This window comes from Stegodyphus dumicola, chromosome X2, assembly GCF_044657685.1.
Source record: "Stegodyphus dumicola isolate Sdum_Otavi_A_Nest chromosome X2, ASM4465768v1".
In the NCBI taxonomy this organism is placed as follows: domain Eukaryota; kingdom Metazoa; phylum Arthropoda; class Arachnida; order Araneae; family Eresidae; genus Stegodyphus; species Stegodyphus dumicola.
In genome coordinates, this window is record NC_140781.1 from 153,899,230 (window position 1) to 153,918,919 (window position 19,690).

The following is a 19,690-nucleotide window of genomic DNA, read 5'->3' on the forward strand; positions in this document are numbered from 1 at the left end:
GTGGAAAAAAAAATATGAAATAGAAATCGATAAAATATCCATCAGATTTTTTAAAAATTTTCATTAGTTTCACTAGCCACTTGATGCCATTTAAAATCATAAAATAATACACATGTTGGAAGTACTTTGGGTTTTTTGATCATAAATATATAACAAATAATATACTGAAAACATAAATTTGATTTAAATTGTAATACATAATGGAAGTTTTGGGCTGATTGATAATTAAGAAATAAAAAGAAATACCAATGACAGATTTGGAAGACCAACAACTGTTGACTTTTATTTACAAACAAAATTAATACCTTTAAGAGAATAGGTCACTGTCACAATATTTTAAAATGTAGACAGCAGACAGTAAATAAATGAAGTATCCAGAGAGATACATTACACACCGGTCACATGTAACTGACGTGCAGAAGTAATAACATTAGCATTTGGGAATCACAGACATGAGTTCTAAGCACTTAAACTATAAAGCAAATTAGCACAAAATAGTAAAATATGAAGATGCAAATTGGTCCCTTTACAGGAATGCATAACTATTAATAGACAAAGAATTTTCAAACACTGCTTTGAAGTACTCACAGTTTAAATCAGAGTAATTACACATGGAATCATGCACTAAACAAAATGAAATATGATTACTAACGCAGACAGCTATTCGAATTTCACTTAAAGAAATAAAGAATAAATTTCAAAAACGTACATTTAATATGAGTTAAATTTGGATTTCATATGAAAAGGAGTAATATGTTCAAGAAGAAAATGAGTGGCAAACTTGAGTTCAGTGAAGCTTATTTTATTAGTTTACTTATAATGTAATGGAAATATGTTTACTTTAAATATACTTCCAAATTAAAACAAATTAACAGGAGCACAACTATGAGCAAATAAAGCTATGTTTACAGAGAAAAATTATGTAAAAGTTATACAGAAAATTTTGAAAACTAGAAATCTAAATAACAATTTAAAACAATAGCAGGGAGATAAAACACTGTAAAGTATTAAAAGTGTATATCAACTCAGCTGATTTCTTGATTAAATAACCAATCACTGTACAGTCTGTGTACACTTTCGATAATAAATTTACATAAATAAGCTCCCATGGGAGTAAATCATGAGACTGCTGAGCTTCAATTCCTATCAAAGAGTGAATTTCAATACAAGTTTTAGTTTAAGCACGGCTCTTAATTAATGAGAATATTAAGAACACAATTCTTTAAAAGATAATCTGAAGAATATTATAATTATGAGCATGTGTTTACAAAAAAATTTCAACAAGTGACCATATTCACATTTATAAATATTTACTAAAATTATTTCAAAAATCAAATGATCAATGAATTTTTAAAAAAATAAACAAGACAAAATTTCAAAATCAGAACTTGGTCCACAACATCGCTTGGTAATTATTTAAATTACAGAACCACAAATAATTAGTATCAAGATCAGACACAAAACAACAAATGCTAACTCATTAATATTTAGAAGAAAATATGAGACAAATTTTCAGTTTTTGTTGATGAAAACATTTTGAATTAAAGACTCATTTCACAGAACCCAAAGTGACACAATTTAGCAATTAGTTTCATTACATGACTTTCCTTCTTTAGAAAATCATTTACTTCAAAAGTAGAATTTCTTTAAAAAAAATACCCATCAATGAATATGACCATATATTAAGAAAATTAAATTTCAAGTGCTAATGCTTACACATAAGTACACAACAGAATACGACCACTATAAAAATGCAGTAATATTAATATGAAACCATAAAATATCACAAATTCTTCACCAGTGTTGATAAGCTGAATGATGAATAAATTAAACAATGACATCATTAATAAAATTGTTCAGTACATTTCTAAAAAAAGGTAAAATATTTTATCTTTTTTTTATTTAAAACTTGTAAGTGTCTCTAGTTCAATAAATATTTAATAAAGAAATAAAAAAAATTTTATTAATGATAAATGTCTTATACTTATCCTTTCTGGATACACTCAGCTTTTTAAACTACACACAAAAACTCAAAATAATCAGAAGTTCAAAAGTAAATAATACTTAAAAATGGGGAAATACAAACACAAAAACTAAAATTAATATTATTATATAATCTATAATGCAAGTCAAAAATAAAAGTTTGCATGGATTTAGTATAATGTAATGTGTATAAAAAAAAGTTTTTTAAAAATCATTAACTCGATTTTATGTAAAATATATCACAATAAGGAGTGAAGTTTGAATGTATTTAAAACAGTTAATCTAAATCTTTTCACATAAAACTGTCACACAAGTGTGAAATATGAACTATAAGAACATATGCAGCTATATATACAAAAATTGATACATTATGAGAAAAATGTAGGAATATATATAATAGCCAACATATTACAGACAATAAGAAAATTAAGATTCATAAGAGGCTATTTTGACTGCTTTACACAAATCTAGATAAAATATACAAAAAATAACTTTAAACAAAATATTTTGTTTTACAAAAATGTCCCCAAACATACAAAATACATACTTAACAATACCTGCCTTCCTTCCCCCCCCCAGACAAATTCAAATATAGTCAATCAATATGCGTACGATCTTTAACATAGCCAAAATTTCTAAATTTTGCACGAATTTAGTAAATAGATTTTCTTCTTCAATAATTTAAAATAAGTCATAAAAGTACGTTTAATACAATAGGAAACTATTAAAAATTATTTAAAATAAGCAGGATGCATTTAATAACATTATTAACACTTTACCGACTGATCGCCTATTAATCGGCTTATCATTGCCAATGCCTACCAACCGACAGCCTATTAATCGTCATTTTTTGCCATCGCCTCCAGCCGATAGCCCATTAATCACTTTTTTCCTTGGGCTACCTAAAAATAACCTATCAATAGGTAGCCATCGCAATAAACAATTGCCATTTGCTATATCATCTGCATTTTGTTATTAGTATTGAGGTACATTGCTCACTTGCGTTAAACCGAAAAACAGCTGGCGTTGGAGAATCTGCGGCTAAACGACCTGTCAGACGTGCGAATGCTGTTGAACCGCTAGCGGTCAGTAAAGTGTTAAAGTGCACTTCAGTAATTATTCCGAGATTAAAAGAACATAAACAATGGCAAGTATTTATAAATAAATAACCAATACATCCAGTTCAAATAATGTTCTTGCAAATACTTCTTGAACCAAAAGTGGAGAACTATCATGCTCAAACTGTTGCATTATTTTGGAATTCTGCTTTACTAAAGTCTAAAAACAAATGTTTCTTTGATATAATAAAATATAAGCCTCAGCTTAAAATTAACTCGAGATTCATCTTCTTTAAAAGTATGAGAATTTTAAATACAAGGCTGTTATACGAAAATTGCAAATAATAATCAGAAGCTTAACAAAACTCATGTTCAAAAGTAATTAGAAACATTGCACATGAAATACATTATGTAAAAATTAGGAATTTAAAAACAGTTTTAGGCTAATGGTTACACTTCTGGGAAATTTCTGGTCACTTATTTAAAATTCTTTTCACTATAATGTTTTCAGTTTCTGCTACACAGGTATATGAAAAGAAAGTATGTGGCAACATAGTTCACTGCTACCAAACATAATCTTTAAGCACAAGCGCTCATACTTCTTAAGTTAGCTCTTTGTCCGTCACTTTCTGCTCTACAGCTTCATGTTCAGGTTCAAAGTTACTGAGTCAAGCTGCTGTGTTAACATAATTGGAAAAGGTCCAATGAAAAAAACAATGCAATATATTGATTCTCATGCCTTCACAATGACAGTACAAAGTTTAAAAATTGGCCAGCATTCAGATACGAGTTTGCAACAGATCACATACTGTGCATGACACCCTGGGGGGTCATACCTACCAGCTCCACATTATACTCTGATAGTCATACATATTGGCTGAACATTATACTCTCGAAACAGAGGGCATAAAGTAAATGAGCCCAGTTCCTACTATCCAAAAGGACAACCTATGCTGTCCTGGAGGTTAGTAATGTCAACCAGGCCAATGGATAGCATGATGCCCAATCTATTCATCGGTTTCATAAGCTTTACAGCCTTTTCAATGTGACTGACATAAATTCTAGCCCCAGGGATTGGGTCTGGGTCTATGGTGCATAGAAATTTTATATTCCGCCCTGCGAAAAGTTCTGGGCAGGTGCAGTGTAGCTGAGTTTGAGTAAACTATCACTCTGGAAGCTTGCAAGCTCACTCTACTACCTAATATGGAGAGTTGACTAAGGGTGAGTACCCACAACTGCTTCAATTAGCAGGAATGATTTTAAAATTTGACTGATACATGAGCTTAAGAACAATTTTGTATCTGTTGAATTCCAGTGGCATAGTGGTTTAAAGCTGCTCCTATTAGGCACTGGCATTATCACCAAATTGTACTGTTAGCAACTGCAACATTTCATTGATAAACTCAAACAGATGTAATCATCGCTTTCGGCAGCTAACTTTTTTTTTTTTTTTTTTTTTTTGAAGATAGCTCAAGACTTCACACAATTTGAACATCCTCCCAAATTGTTACTAAGGCTGGGAAATTTTCTACTATCTTTTGCAACATCCAGACTTCCACATTTCTAGTTGCTGAGTTATGAGATATTTAGTTTTTCCCAATGATCAATGTGTGGTTCTGTATTAAATAATAATTCATGATACACTTGCCAACAACCAGAACTTCCCCAACAACTTGATATTTCATTATTTTTTTATATTACATTATTATTTTTTGGATATTACAGTACACTGTTATATATATATATATATATATATTATTGATAATTCTAAAAGTACAGAATTCATTCCGATATATATTTCATTGATGAATTTTTTCTTTAATCAAACAATAAATTCATGATTGACTACAAGACAGTATAGAAATTAAAAATCACTTTAGAGCCTGCTTATGAGAAATTTACATTTTCAAACCAGGCTCTAAATTGAAGCATTTGGGCATCATAACTACTAAGACCAATATTAATTTAGAAGTCAACCAACAACAATCAGCATTATATTTGCAAATATTCACAAAGCTTGTTTCAATGGTTTTACCGAACCATCAACCTCAGTTGCCAAAGTGCAGTTTCATCAGTTTCATTTGCACTTTGGCAGCTGAGGTTGACGGTTCAATAAAACCATCGAAACGAGTTCAGCAAAAATTTGCAAATATAATGCTGATTGTTGTTGTTTGACTTCTAAATTAATATTTGTTCAGCATGTTATTTTACCTTAACTCTTTCACAACCAATCTGCCCCACACAGATCTATATTGAAACAACCAGAACCACCCAAAAACAGCCGAGATTGTAATCTTGTTTTCTTCCCTCTCCCTAACATATGCAGTAGCAGGTGCAGTTTCCCAAATGCATATCAGTTTACCGCAGACAGCTTGTCCTTATAGGTTGGTTGCTCATGGCATTTCGTTGTTGATTCTTTTGTGGTACAGTGTGCTTTAAGCTTTAAACAGCAATAAAAGTGCAGTTTAAAAATTTAAGGATTATATTTATTTTAAATCAATTTATTCCTTCCCATAAAAATAATGGAAATAAACAAATCCCAGTCGTGATCATAACAAAGCCAGAAAGGCTTGTTGGTATGACCTTCAGAATAGTTTTATAAAGAACAGGGTCAAAGGCTAATGCAATCTATTAGAAAGAACAAAGGATGCCATTCGAAATCTTCACACCTATTTTCTGCGTTAATGGACGGGGAGGGGAGGAAATTGCTGTGAAACTGGAAAAGTATTTCGGGTGGTTCAGTATTTTGGGGATACAGGTTAGCAAAGGGAAAGGGTCTGGATTTCAAACAGTTAATTACTAAGACCAATGTTAAGACTAACAAATTTAAAGATTTTTTTAATTTAAACAGAAAATTAAAGGCAGAAATTTAATCAAATATGATACAATGAAAAAAGAATTAAACTTCTTGCAGAAAACTCTGCACTAAATATACTTAATAAATACACAAGAATTTACAGAGACATTTTTTGAATATCAGAAAAATTATACAATTATTTGGATCAATGCAATATAAGTATGGTTAAAATTTATTTCATGAATCCAGATTGAATGTGCTGAGGGAAAAAATAGCACACAGAAATAAATTATCATTCCAAAACATTCAAATAAAAGAAAAAAGTTGCTTAAAAATTACATAAAATAAGTACGAAGTAATCCATAGTCCACAAAATAAAAAAAATAAAAAAAATTAACAATGGATATAGTAGAGTGTAGTTTGCAAGAAAGTACCAAGCAAGGTTTCCTTTTTGTAACAGGCAAACATTTAGTTCAGCTGCTTTTAAGAGAGGGGTGCTATGCAATATCGACAGAAGGGATCACAATTTAATTGGAAATGATTTATATACATGCAAGAAATCTATTATATATCACAAAAGTATTTCTTCATGGTATTCACTAATAGAAAAAGCTATTCGATGTTATTTTCAGTACTTCCTGACTGTGAGGACTCCTGTTGAGCTCATATAAGCATCCTCCATCACTAAAACATTGGCCTAGAGATTTATCCAATACCCCATTCTGGAGAAATTTTCTTGCATTTTATTTCTGGCCAAACCATATTCAGTTACACATAATTTCCCAATTTTTATAAAATTTTGAAGTTATAGATTTTGGGAGCACTATGTACATATGTATAAATACTTCTTGTTTTGTTATTAAAAAAATATATTTCTAATAAGTGTTCAGAACAGATGCAAGAGATACACATCAATCAGAACTTTTCAATCACTCATTCATGGTAATTTAAACCAGAGTGCTTGCTTACCCCAATATTCTACCTTCCGAAGGGAGACCAAACCTTTTCATTTAAAATAATGCCAAACAAAGGACAAATTTTATCACTTATTTATTGCTTTTACTCTGCAACGAATATTGCTTTTAAAATATCTTACAATACTATCTCTACCTCCACGTGATAATTTTTTGCTACGCAAAATTACAGGCTTTCTGTACTTATGTAAAACAATTTGATCTTAGGGAAATATTAGAAGCTTGGGCTATGGATAAGAAATTTAAAAAGGCATAAAAGTTACTAAAACAGCAGGGGAAAAAACTTAAAGGGCATTTGAAAGTTTAAGAAAATACCTGACAGTATTTTACTTAGAACAACAAATTCTTAAGAACTTCAAAACATCAAAAAGCTTTATTTAAAACATATAACTTTTCCCTTATTATTGCCATTAAAAATAAATTATGCATATTGAACCATTAAAAATAAATTATGCATATTGAACACAATTAAAAGATGATATGTAGGAAGAAAAAAACTATTTGGGGTTTGACACCATTTAACACACTGACTGCCATATGCTTTTCACAAGGTTTGCCCATGGCACCAACATGAATTTTTTATTATGTGATGTATATTATGTTGAAATATTATCTACAGAAGATTAGGCGAGTTACACAATCATGTTTAACACATTTTTTGTTTTTGGAGCGCTGTAGACCATTTTTGCAATTTATTATTATTAAACCATTATGGTAACAATGTATTATTTAAAAATTTATGAGTATAGTTCAACCGTCTCAAATGCAACCTTGGCTGGCACTCTGCCAAAACACGACGACTCTTCCAAAAAGGATGATATTACTTGCTGCGACGTGAAAGGTCACGTGAAGACATCCGAAAGAAGAAAATTTATATGCTCAAGGGAAAGAAAGTTCCTATCCTTCCACCGTATTTTGAGAATAAATCGGTCCAAATAGTGCATGCGTGATTGCACTCATGGTCGTGGATGAGGCGGTCGAACTATATTGATGTTTACTCCAATTATGTACTTTTACTACTGGTCATGTCGCCAGTCACTGGTGGCCTCACAGCAGTGTAGCCAGGTCGAGTGCCTCCACAGCAGTCAACATGTTAAAGATAGAAGGATAAGCATGTTCACATGAACATATTAATTAAAAATAAAATTATAATTATGGATTTTTTTGTAAATATCTGGCATTGCAGCAGTACTATATGCAATTTAAATTAGTATTACTGAATCGAATTATACTCATTGATTTAAATGGCATTTATAAATTTGAACAATAACAACTATAGTTTAAAAGCAGAAGAGATGAATATAGATTCAGATGAAAAATTTTCTATTATCATAATAAATATTTATTTGCTCATGAACATGCTTTTTAATGAATTAATGATAAAGCTAAAAAACAACACACTAATAATATGAAGAGCATATGTGAATAAGCTTCAGGAAATTTTCTACACAGAAATTAAAATAAATAGTAATCTTGAAACAATAATATAGAAAATAAATGAGCAAAATTCAATATTTTGTTCATATTCAATCACTACCAAGTTTAAAAGATTTCAAAACAATTATAAAATAATGATACTACTGAGTTATTTTTGAATAGATTTTTATGTTAATTAAAAAGCAAGACCTAACATCACAAAATTACCCCGATTATAAGAAATTTTATGCATCATAAGAACTATTAATTCACACAAATAAAGCTATTTACAAACTAATTTTAACTGAAATAATTTCAAGTTACAGTAATTTATAACAAAGAAAAGTCAAGAATTTAATCAAAAAGTAAAACATTATATTCAGCTTACTACTGGTAAGTACTTAAATCATTTTTGATGAAACAGTGAATTCTGGACAAACATTATGCTCTAAGTAAAGTCTGAAAAAGAAATCATTCCATTTGGAAGTTAAGTACACAGCCATCTAAAGGGTAACATGCATCAATGGTCAGTAGAAATGCATTAACTTTAATGGTTAAAATCAATGTTAAATATATAATCTTCTCAAAACTGAGACTTATCTCGTCTTTTACTTTAATGGTTAAAATCAATGTCATGGTTAACGGTTAAAATCAATGTTAACTTTAATGGTTAAACTTAACTTTAATATGGTTAAAATCAATGTTAAACGTATAATCTTCTCAAAACTCATGAGACTTATCTGATATAATTTTCTCAAACTCGTCATGCTCAGTTCAATGCTACTGCACACAGTTATAGGGTGCATTCCATATTCTTCTTTCTTCACCTCCCCATATCATTAATTTTCATATGAAAATTACACTGAAAGTTATACCTAAATATTGATAATTTTAAAAACTAAGAGCTCTTCTTTTTTTACATTCATTCTCAATGAGAGGGGAAAAAATGAGTTGAATGAGAATTCCAAAACTTAATTTTTAACATTCTGTGTATCTCACAGTAAAAAATAACTCAGCATTTCAATGCATAACAATTTCCTTTACTTTAAGTCAAACTGAATATAACCCATTGTGTCAAAATATGCGTCATGCGTTAATTTTTAAATTTAAAATAAACATAAGGTCCTGTTTGTAAGTTAAGTGCCAAAGCTACATAAAGCCACAAAGTCTAACAAAAATTATAGCACCATTTCAATGTGCCAGTTTTTTCATGACATTAAATAAAAATTGAAAGGTACATCATATATTCTCTACTATATTAACCAACATACAAGCAGGATTATTACTTCAATATTTACTTTTTAGCCAATCACACAACTAAAAATATTAAAAAAAAATTAATTTTGCTTAAAAAGAAGAAATTACTCTACTCTAATAAGCAGCTTGGATAGACATGACACATCTTCTATGAGCACCGAATCCAGATAAATAATTTTACTCATCTCTTGTGGAAGAGAAAACTACTAACTTGTGAAAAATCTAGCTCGATGAGGCTGCTATATCTTTTATGAATATGCACTTTCCAGCTAAACACAAATACCGCCATACACGTAACGAGTCAAATAACTACAATATTTTATTAAGCTTAATTGCAAAACATCACACAGCATATTCTTGGTATCTCCTTGTACATATTAATATTCATCATTTTGTATATATAACAAACAGGCCTACATAATGATCTTTCCCTCTCTGTATGACTGCAAAACACTTTCAGTAAGGTTGAGAGTTCAACACACATTTTAGTCTCATAGTTATTATCAAAGATAATAAATACTAGCATAAATGAGCAACTTTGTGTTGCAAATGCATCTGTCACCATTTCAATAGCACAATATTAAAATTAATATTAAAATTAAATATTTTCATGTGAAAGGTATGCACAAAGGGGGGATACTGATTCACCACATTAATAAAATGTATAAAGCTTATACAGCCATCTTTATGTTCAATCAATTTTTTTAAATTACCTGGTCAAGTTTTTTATTCAGTAAGCAAATTGTAACTATACAGACATTCACTTTAAAGGCACACATAGTCATATGCAGAAGTGTTTTCTGAATATTTTGAAACATTTCTACTGAATTTGATTTTGTTAAGGTCTCTAGATGGCTCTCAGCAATATGCAATTTAAAGTCAATTAATGGATAAAATTATCTTGGGCATTTGCTTTCTATTTCATTTAAGAGGCACTTGCACTTTCAGAATTCACAAGAAGATATATAATTTTAAATAAAAACATTTAAAATAAATACTGATACACATTTGATTTATCAAGTACAGTATGCTAGCAAAGAAAATTATATTAAATGTCACCCTTTGATGTATTTTGTCAGTTTCCCTAATGGTGTGAATATCATAAAATAAAAAGTAGGTACATTGCTTTTGAAATAATTTCAAATGGTGTCTTATGATTTTAAGGATCTTACGCAGGATGAATAGCAAAAGTTCTCGGAACTGGTAATCCGTCAAGCCACATAGATGATTAGTAGTGCAGCATTAACGTGCATTATAAAAAAAAATAGGATGATTATGATATAAATGTTTCTTAACATCAAAAATACTTAACTAGAATTTCTCATACTATTCAGAAATAAAAACCAAATGATTATGAACCAAGCTACATAACACGTGCTATCAGAAATACAATATTAGTGACAATAATGCTGCAAAAAGCTCAAAAAAAATTCAGTTGCATATATTATATTTTCAGTTACAGCAATCGGACAGCTTTTACAAAACCTACATATTTAAATTATTAAGAAACTGTCCGGTTTGTTATGCGATATTAGTATTATTTGAAAGATAAAGATCTAACTGCAATATAAAAATAATGGCCATTTGCCAGGCCAAATAGCAGTTAAATTGAAGATTTTATGTTCTCTATTATGGCAACAGTTGCCAGGTCATATGGATGATAAATGCATGGTAGCATAACTGATCCAAAACATTTGCAAATAATATGCTAAAGCGTTCCTAATGTCAAAAATGAAATATATGACCACTATATAAAAAATGTAAGTCAAACCTATTAAGTCATTTGCTCCATTAAAAAAAAAAATCCTTTTAACATTTATGAGATCAATTTCTCTGCACACATTTCTTCCTACAGAATCAAGAATTAAAGTATTGCTGTTTGGATGTCGTCAAATCAGAAGATGCACTATTACTGATAAAAACTATAAATTTTCTGAGCTTGTCTGTAAACTTCTCCTTCTTTATAGCCTCAGAATAAATTGGATAAAATTTAATGCTTTTCTATGCAAGTTTCTTAACTAATTTTTCATCTAAATACAAACGAAACGTAGCATTCTTTCAACTGCAAATAATTTTAAATGTAATTCTTTATTGCAAACTTTGTATTCTTTCCATATAAAAGAGTTTGTTAAATTCAGGTGCTTTTCTAGAGATTTTAAACACAAATTTTTCTGTTCAATTACAACAAAAGCTAAATTTTACATGTTTCAAAAGTGTTAAATTGTATGCATGTTAAGTTAAAGGCTACTTTGTAGATCCTGAAAGACATATTTTCAATTACTCTTTATACAAAACCTGCATAAAATTGCACACCAAACATGAACCCCATGTAACAAGCTATATGCACTTGATATGTTACACTTACCATTAAAATGTAAATCTGAAAAATAATACATAAATGATATAAATACCTTCCCAACAAAAAGTAATCTCCCACAATCAAAGCACATACCTTACACCTTCCAAATACAAAAATGGCAGTAGCAACATGAAGTGTTATTTACTTTTCCAAGATGCATGCACTTTCATAATCATTCAAAATCTAAACAGCATTCAATTAACACAGATCAACTACACATGAACAGGCATATTTTAATGCCAAAATAAGGTAAATAGAAAGAAAAAAGCAGAATGTCAAATTTATTTCCTTCCAAAGAAACATGAAGCTGCTCATACAAATTTTTCATGCTCACTTTAAAATTAATCTTTTCAGGAAATGATACAGCCCTAAAATATGACAGATGAGTTTGCATGAAAATTTGGCTAGAAAGTGATAATGGAAATTATTGTAATCCATATCTTAATTATTTAAAAACAGGATAACATGCAACACATAAAAAAAGCCATTTTTTGGACAGCAATTACACGAGAAATAATTCAGATGCTTTTTTGATAACCACACAAAAACAATATAAAAAATAACATTTTCAACTATAAAAACAAAAAAGATAAAACAAATGGAATGTATATACAAGAAATTTGCTGAAAAAGCAAAACACAATATTTAAAAAAAAACTTTGGCTTTATTGTTAAGAATACTTTAAAATTGTGACGCTTGTGCTGCAGACATTAAAAACTTACATTCAAACACGAAAAACACACACTCATAAGATTCGCACAAGTCAATAAAGTAATAGATATTTATACAAAACATTCTGTAAAAACATTTCTAAAAATATCGCAGAGATATGAAAAGAAAAAGAAACGGCACAGCTACGAAAATACTACTCCAAACAAAATACTTGTAATGCAACAAATTTGTGCGTGTCAGCCACATATTTTGCAGGAGATTTTTTTAAAGCATTTTCTAAAAACAAACACATACAAACACGTAAAAAATTCATAAATTTCACAAATTTAAATTCCTATGCTTTCTCAGATTAACATAAGGCAAAATATTAAGTACAAAGCTATATTATTCCTCATTTTCAAAAAACAAGATTTCAAAAGAACCTCATAAAAAAATGTCATGGTAACCAAATTCAGGAATGCTTTAGGTAATATATGAAGGCAATAATGCATTCAATGCATTAACTTTCAAATACAAAAGCCATTTACCTTTTTTTTTAAATTTTCTATAGAATTTTGTTAATGTAATTTATATTTAACACACTCAGAATCATAGAAGTCATTACACTCAGCTCATAAAATAATTACAAAATGCATAGAATATCTCATTATAAATGATGGCACAGCTAACAAAACCTAAATTTTTCATTACTGGCACAGATAACAGTAAACTAAAATTTCATAAAAAACAAGTCTCTAACTTGTTTTTAGACTTTTAAATTTTAGATGCCCTTTCAATTATAAATATTTCCATTATCAAACCCCTTTCTTTTTTTTTTAGTTTTATGCCACTGGCCAGGACTTCTAATTTCCTTTATTTTTTACATGTTTGAGATGATTCCTGTTAACAGAAGTTATCTATTTCAGAATTGGAAAGATTCTGTTTTGCATCTAAATTATCAACACTTTCTATTTCACATATTCTATAATATTTTTTTTTGTAACATAATATCCACTAGTTTTAACACACTTATTTTTGAAGCCAAATTTTAAGTCAATTTTTACAATACATGCAAGTTTCTTCATACCGCACCTCACAGACCACACAAAATAATGCATTGATTTACTTTCTTCTTTTTTTTTTTTTTTTTTTTTTTTTTGTATGTATTCAAATTCTGGTCTCTCCCCCATTTAAAAAACAGATACCTTTATTAGCCAATGTAAAACAGAAAATTACTTACAAAGTTCGCTGATTCATCACTGCAGTTGTAAATGCTTAAATTATTGGTTCAAGGAACATAAATCAAAAATTTTATTCATAAAGTATACTCATGGTAATAGAAGGCAGTATGCATTCTAAATGTTTTCATTATACCTTTTCAGTTTGTGACAAGTGAATCTCATTTTCACATTCTTATGGGAACTTCCCCCCCCCCAAAGTGATATCTTTCACTATTTCAATCACTGCAACTTCATTCTAATTTTTTGAATAATAAAAGATAAAGAAATTACTTTAAAAAAAATTAAAGTAGCAAAGCACCAGGCAAGTAACAATTGTTATTTTACACAGGACCTTCCTCAAATCAATGTAGGCATTTACGCTATAATAAATATTAAAATTTCCTCAAAAATCATGACATTTTTAAATTTCTGATTTACACTCAACAATTAAAAACCGATTCTGCCTGTGATAAAAATTACACACTACAAAAGATCCAATATGATCAAATAAAACAATATCAGCAGGCAAAAATTAACTGTAAAAGTATATAACTTCCATACAGTGAATCTTAAAAATGTTAGTGTACTTCTACAATATATCTTCACTTATCCTCAAAACTGCAAATTATTATTTTTTACATTTCCTAAATCAACATATCTATTAGAAAGGGTTTAACTATTAAAAAATCTGGCACTAGTTACACTCTTCTGAGCCAAAGTAATGCAAAAATTTGATGATGTTTTTAGCTGTGCCACCATGACATTTTCAGCAAAGCAAAGTAAAAAAAAAAAGTGTCTGCATATGACAAGAATTTTAATCAGAAAATAATATTAAAGTAATACCAAAACCAGGCATAATAAACTGCTGATATGAGACTATTTTAGTTTCTTACTAATGATATAATTAAGTTATTAATATAGAAAGTGTCCAAATAAGAACTAAATTCTAATAATTTCATAGTAGAACATGGTAGTTTCTTTCAGATACCATCTTTTTAAAAATTGAAAAAAATCTGAAACATTCATATATATATATATATATATATATATATATATGGGAATAAAAAGTTCAAGAACATAATGCTTAAAAAGTTGTAATGATAAACATAACACAAATATATCTTCTCCACACAGTTTATAATTCGAGCTAAGAAACAAATTGAAATTTATGAAAATATAATTTATGTAACAATTACTACATAAAAAACAATTTGTAAACACATTTACTAAATCTATATAGTAGCTTTACAAAACTCAATTCAACCAAAATTTATAATAGTCTTCATGAGCTAAAAAATAACTTTTTAAATAAAATCTCTCTACATAAAAATTTTTCAAATGAAGTATCTTTAAAATATTAACAGATATTCATGCTTCAGTTTTTTAATCATAGCAAATATTTTAAACTGGCAAGAAAACATGTGACCAACATTATTATTCAAAAATGTAGGAAATATTTAAATATTGCAAGTGTATTATAAAGAAGTACTGTTATTCCCTGAGTGCCTAACTTCAGTCAACATAACATCTGTAAGACACAAGTTCAGCTAATGTGCTTCACAATTTGCTGACAATATTATATACTTGCAGGATGTACCTTAAAAGATAAACTATGATTTTAGTCTGCATGGAATATTAAATATAAATGGAAAATAAACTAAAGTTAACAATCAAGTTCACATTCTGAGCTACATAATACATGAAAAAGAACTGGTATTTAATACCACAATACACATGCAATGCATATAAATCTTGAACAGCTCACGATTAAAATCACATTAAAACATTTGAGGAGGAAAATTGGCATTTTATACCAAAGCATACAAGGAAGGCTAAATACCATACAAGTATATTCTAGATTTGTACTTTCATTCAACAGCATCATCAACTCAAAACAGATTTAAAAAAAAAAAAAAAAAATGTCTGTGATAGTTGAATGCATTTGCAAATCAATGATTATTCTATACTTATTACACATGAAAAGATGAATATTTATCATAATAAAAATTGTACATTAAAAATTGAACACTCATACTGGAAATGCATATATTATGTAGAAGTGCTTTACGTAGTGGTATTTCATATTTCCATTAATATTGTTAATAATATTGAACACACGACCAGGATATAATACAATGGCCTCGTTCTATGTTATTGAGGTAGGTCACTCCAATGTTGAATATTTATAATTAGATTAATTATTTTAACTATGTGACAGTATACTAATGAGATTCATTAATATTTTAAATCCACAAGACTCATTCAGTCTTCCAGGATTTTTTAGCCTTAAATTTTTAAATGCTCAATACAGCCCTAAATATTTCATATTTCAGGCCATAAGAAGTTTAAAAACACAGTTTTTCTAAATAAAACAATTTAGTTTTTCTTATGAATGAATAAAAACATGAACAAAATACTAATTTCCTAAGTATGGATAAAATTTAACATTACCAAATATACAGCATATCATACTGAAAAGTATAAATTTAAAATTAAAACTTAACTTACTTCCAATAATTAAGTAATATTCATACTTGGCACATGTGCCCCCCTTTACTGAAGCTATGTAATTCCTTTTTCCCCCTTAATTCATGCTAAATAGAAAAAATAGAATGAAAAAAAAAGAGTACCTGATCAACAGTCTAAACAGTAACTATACTAAGACATATATTACTTAAAGGAATGATATAAAGTTGTATACTGCAGGGGAAAGTTTTAATGCTATTGCACTGTCATTTTATTTTAAACCAGGCATTCAATGACAAGAATAAAAATTTCCCACCTTTCAGTTAGGGGCCATTACAACAAGAAAATGAATCCACAGAATACAAAAAGAATCATCACAGAATAAAAATATAACAAAAATTATAACAAATGCCAAGTACAAACAAACAAATTACAAACATAATAAATGCAGAATGCATGAGTATCATATTTTTAGTTCCAATTATATGGTCCACCTTGCATGTGAGCCTGATTATAATTAGGACTTGATGATGTTAAATATGCAGATGATGGCATTGTTGTATGTACTTGATTATAACTGGGATTATGCATCAACATCCCACTTGCATGTGCAAAATTAGATAGTGTATGCTGAGCATATCCCATTGCCATTGCATGAGATAAAGACATTGGATTGGTAAGTGATGACAGAGCAGCCATGGAACTATTAGGACTTTCTGAAGTAGGAGGATCAGTTGGGCCAGGACTTAGAGTGGGAGGTGGTGGGGAAGTACTATTTGACTGTGATGCAGGTGTAGGAGTTTCAGTAGGTGAAGGTGTTGAAGAACCAGAATTAGATGTTGCTTGAGATAACTGAGGTAAATGAGAAGTTGCTGCTGCACTTGGCAAGTCCAAACTATCAGAACTGTCATTAGAAGGCTCTTCAGGACGAGGGGCTTTAATAGGTGAAATATTTGCAATGCTTTGCTGCAATTTAGAGAGAAAAAAATAGTTAACTTCAGTATACAATCATAACACAATGTAAACGTTAGTATACAATCAAAATACAAAACTCAACACTGAAATTACAACACCAAGGTTTTATATATATTATAGATATGAATTGAGGGTACTGCATGTGTAGTTAAGACATTAAATGATCAAATTTATGCCTAGCTCTAATCAGCGACAACCAGAAGGGGCGTGAATAGTATAAAAACCTGATTAAATGCAATTCTTTCTGCCACATGGGGCTTTCAGAAGTGGAATGTCTTGTGGTTCAATAACGTAATATCTTAAGGTAGTCAACATGTCACTTATCATCACCTATCATAAATGGAAAAGGCAGAGTCCATGATCTCAGAAACGTTGATTAATCACTCTGCTTGATTATTATTTAGACCAGCCACTACTGTCTGCTTGTATAAAAACAAGTATTCACCAAAAGCAAACATGTACTTGGACAGATTAGGACTACTGGATTAGAAGAATGATACATAGTGATCCTAATTCTAATTAACTTGGACGTTACCTACTAAGTTTAGAAGGTTCAGCAATAACTATACACATAATCAGATGATGCTTACACAATATTGAGCTGTAGGCCAAATGACTAGTGATATTTACTGCTTGACAACTAAGCCACCTCTCTCAAAAACAACCACAATATGCATCCATGATGCAAAGGAGAGCAGAATGGAGCTACCTGCTACCTAAAAAGCAGTGATTGTCAGAGACTGGCCTGGAGACCACGTGGTCAACGCTTTCACATATGATAATCATACTGACCCTTCTACATAGTAATGATGTAAGATAGCAAGATACATTAGGTAGACTCATCTAGTTTTCATTTCTGCTCAGTTATGTTGATTTGGTCATGAAAGTAGTGCTACAACCATTCTTACAAATGTTCCACAAGCTATTTTTTATGACAACAATGACTGACTGCATGTTGCTTTATCTACTGTGAATAGCTTGGACTGGACTTGATGTTCTGCCATAATCTGGTATACTTCCAGACTTGTCTCCCCGCTGAGCATATTACGGAAATCACTGATCAGCTACATTAAACAATAGCTGATCAGCGATGTCCAAAATCTGCTCAATGAATGACTTAATAGCTGAAACTCAAAGAAACAACTGTCAATCTTAGCACTTTACATGCTCAAGTGCCTGTATCATAACAAAAATGCACTCAGACATTGAATGACCTCACTGATAACATGTTAAAGCATGTTAGCACGTGTATTGCTGCATATTGTGATCATATTCTAAATTGAATTTATCAAAATAATTTGAATATTTGGTTTCCAATTATTAATTGTTTGTGTATAATTCACATCTTTCGATCCTGTGTTTCTAAAACCTTACTTTCCTGACACTGCAATTTCACTGTTAAGCAGATAACTTAAAACTATCTCAATATTTATATTCCTTTAAATGACATGAACATTTTCTGATGTATTAATGTACCTTTATACCAAAGCCAACAGAAAATTCAGAATAAATTTTATGCACTTAATTCTAGTGTATTAAATTACTAGGCAGGAAACTAAAGCTAAATTTCAAAATTATGTAGAAGTGCCTGGAACTTGAATAAACAAAATCTGCTACAATAAAAATGAATTTTCTCAAGATGTAAATTAAACTGTATTCTAAATCACTTCACTGAGATCTGGGCAAATTAGTTACTTAGATGAAATAATTTTTAACTAGTCCATGCTCAGTGACAATGTATGATAACATAATAAAAATTTAAACAAGTAAAATGCAACTCAGATGTTACAGATTAATATATGCTCTATCTAATAATTTGCCTTCATGAAAATAAACCATTCTCATAAAACTTTTCATAAGCTATATTGTCAAAAAAGCAATTATTATCAAATAGCTGCAGAAAACTTTTTAAGCATAATATTTTCAAATAGTGTAAGAAGTAACACAAAAATAAACATAAAAACAGGAATGATACAGTAAATTCAAAAACCTAGATAACATTAAAATACTGGTGCTCATGGAGTTTTACCTTCCAAAATCAGAAACACAGTAACCAATCCTCAGAGATGATGGTATTTATAATGATGTGTTGGGATACGCTGGTGGGAATGAAATGGATGTCATGTACAGGAGCCAGATGTGTGAGAGAGAAGAACAGATCTATCTAGCAACATCTCATGGTCATTTAAATCCATTTAGGAGGGAAATTAGTGCTTACAGTTTCTATGTATGCCTGTCTAGATGAGGATGATATTGAAGTTCATTATTTGCTGCGATTAAAGAATGTTTTCACAAAACATGGGATAGCTATACTCCTGTAGACAGTAGTGTGTGAAAGAAAGTATTTTTTAGTGTAGACAGTACTACTATCTGCTATCTATAAGGAGACTATCACCATTACAGCATTCAAAGTCGAATAAAAATAATGCATGAAAAGTATATAGAAATCTAACTCATGCCCTATTTTACTGTATTTTGCACCAACTTTTTTCACATTACTAATTAATGAATTATTAAAGATCTGACTACAATAA

At 29.7% G+C, this 19,690-nt stretch overlaps 1 protein-coding gene across 1 annotated transcript in view; it reads right to left on the reverse strand.

The window, feature by feature from the left end:
- Window positions 1-251: 251 nt before the first annotated feature.
- LOC118203028 (uncharacterized) overlaps window positions 252-19,690 on the reverse strand; it is a 40,978-nt gene continuing 21,539 nt past the window's right edge. The window contains exon 6 of the mRNA XM_035375269.2: window positions 252-17,147. Coding sequence (XP_035231160.1) covers window positions 16,653-17,147 — 495 coding nt within the window. The 3' untranslated portion in view covers window positions 252-16,652. The remainder of the gene's footprint in view (window positions 17,148-19,690) is intronic.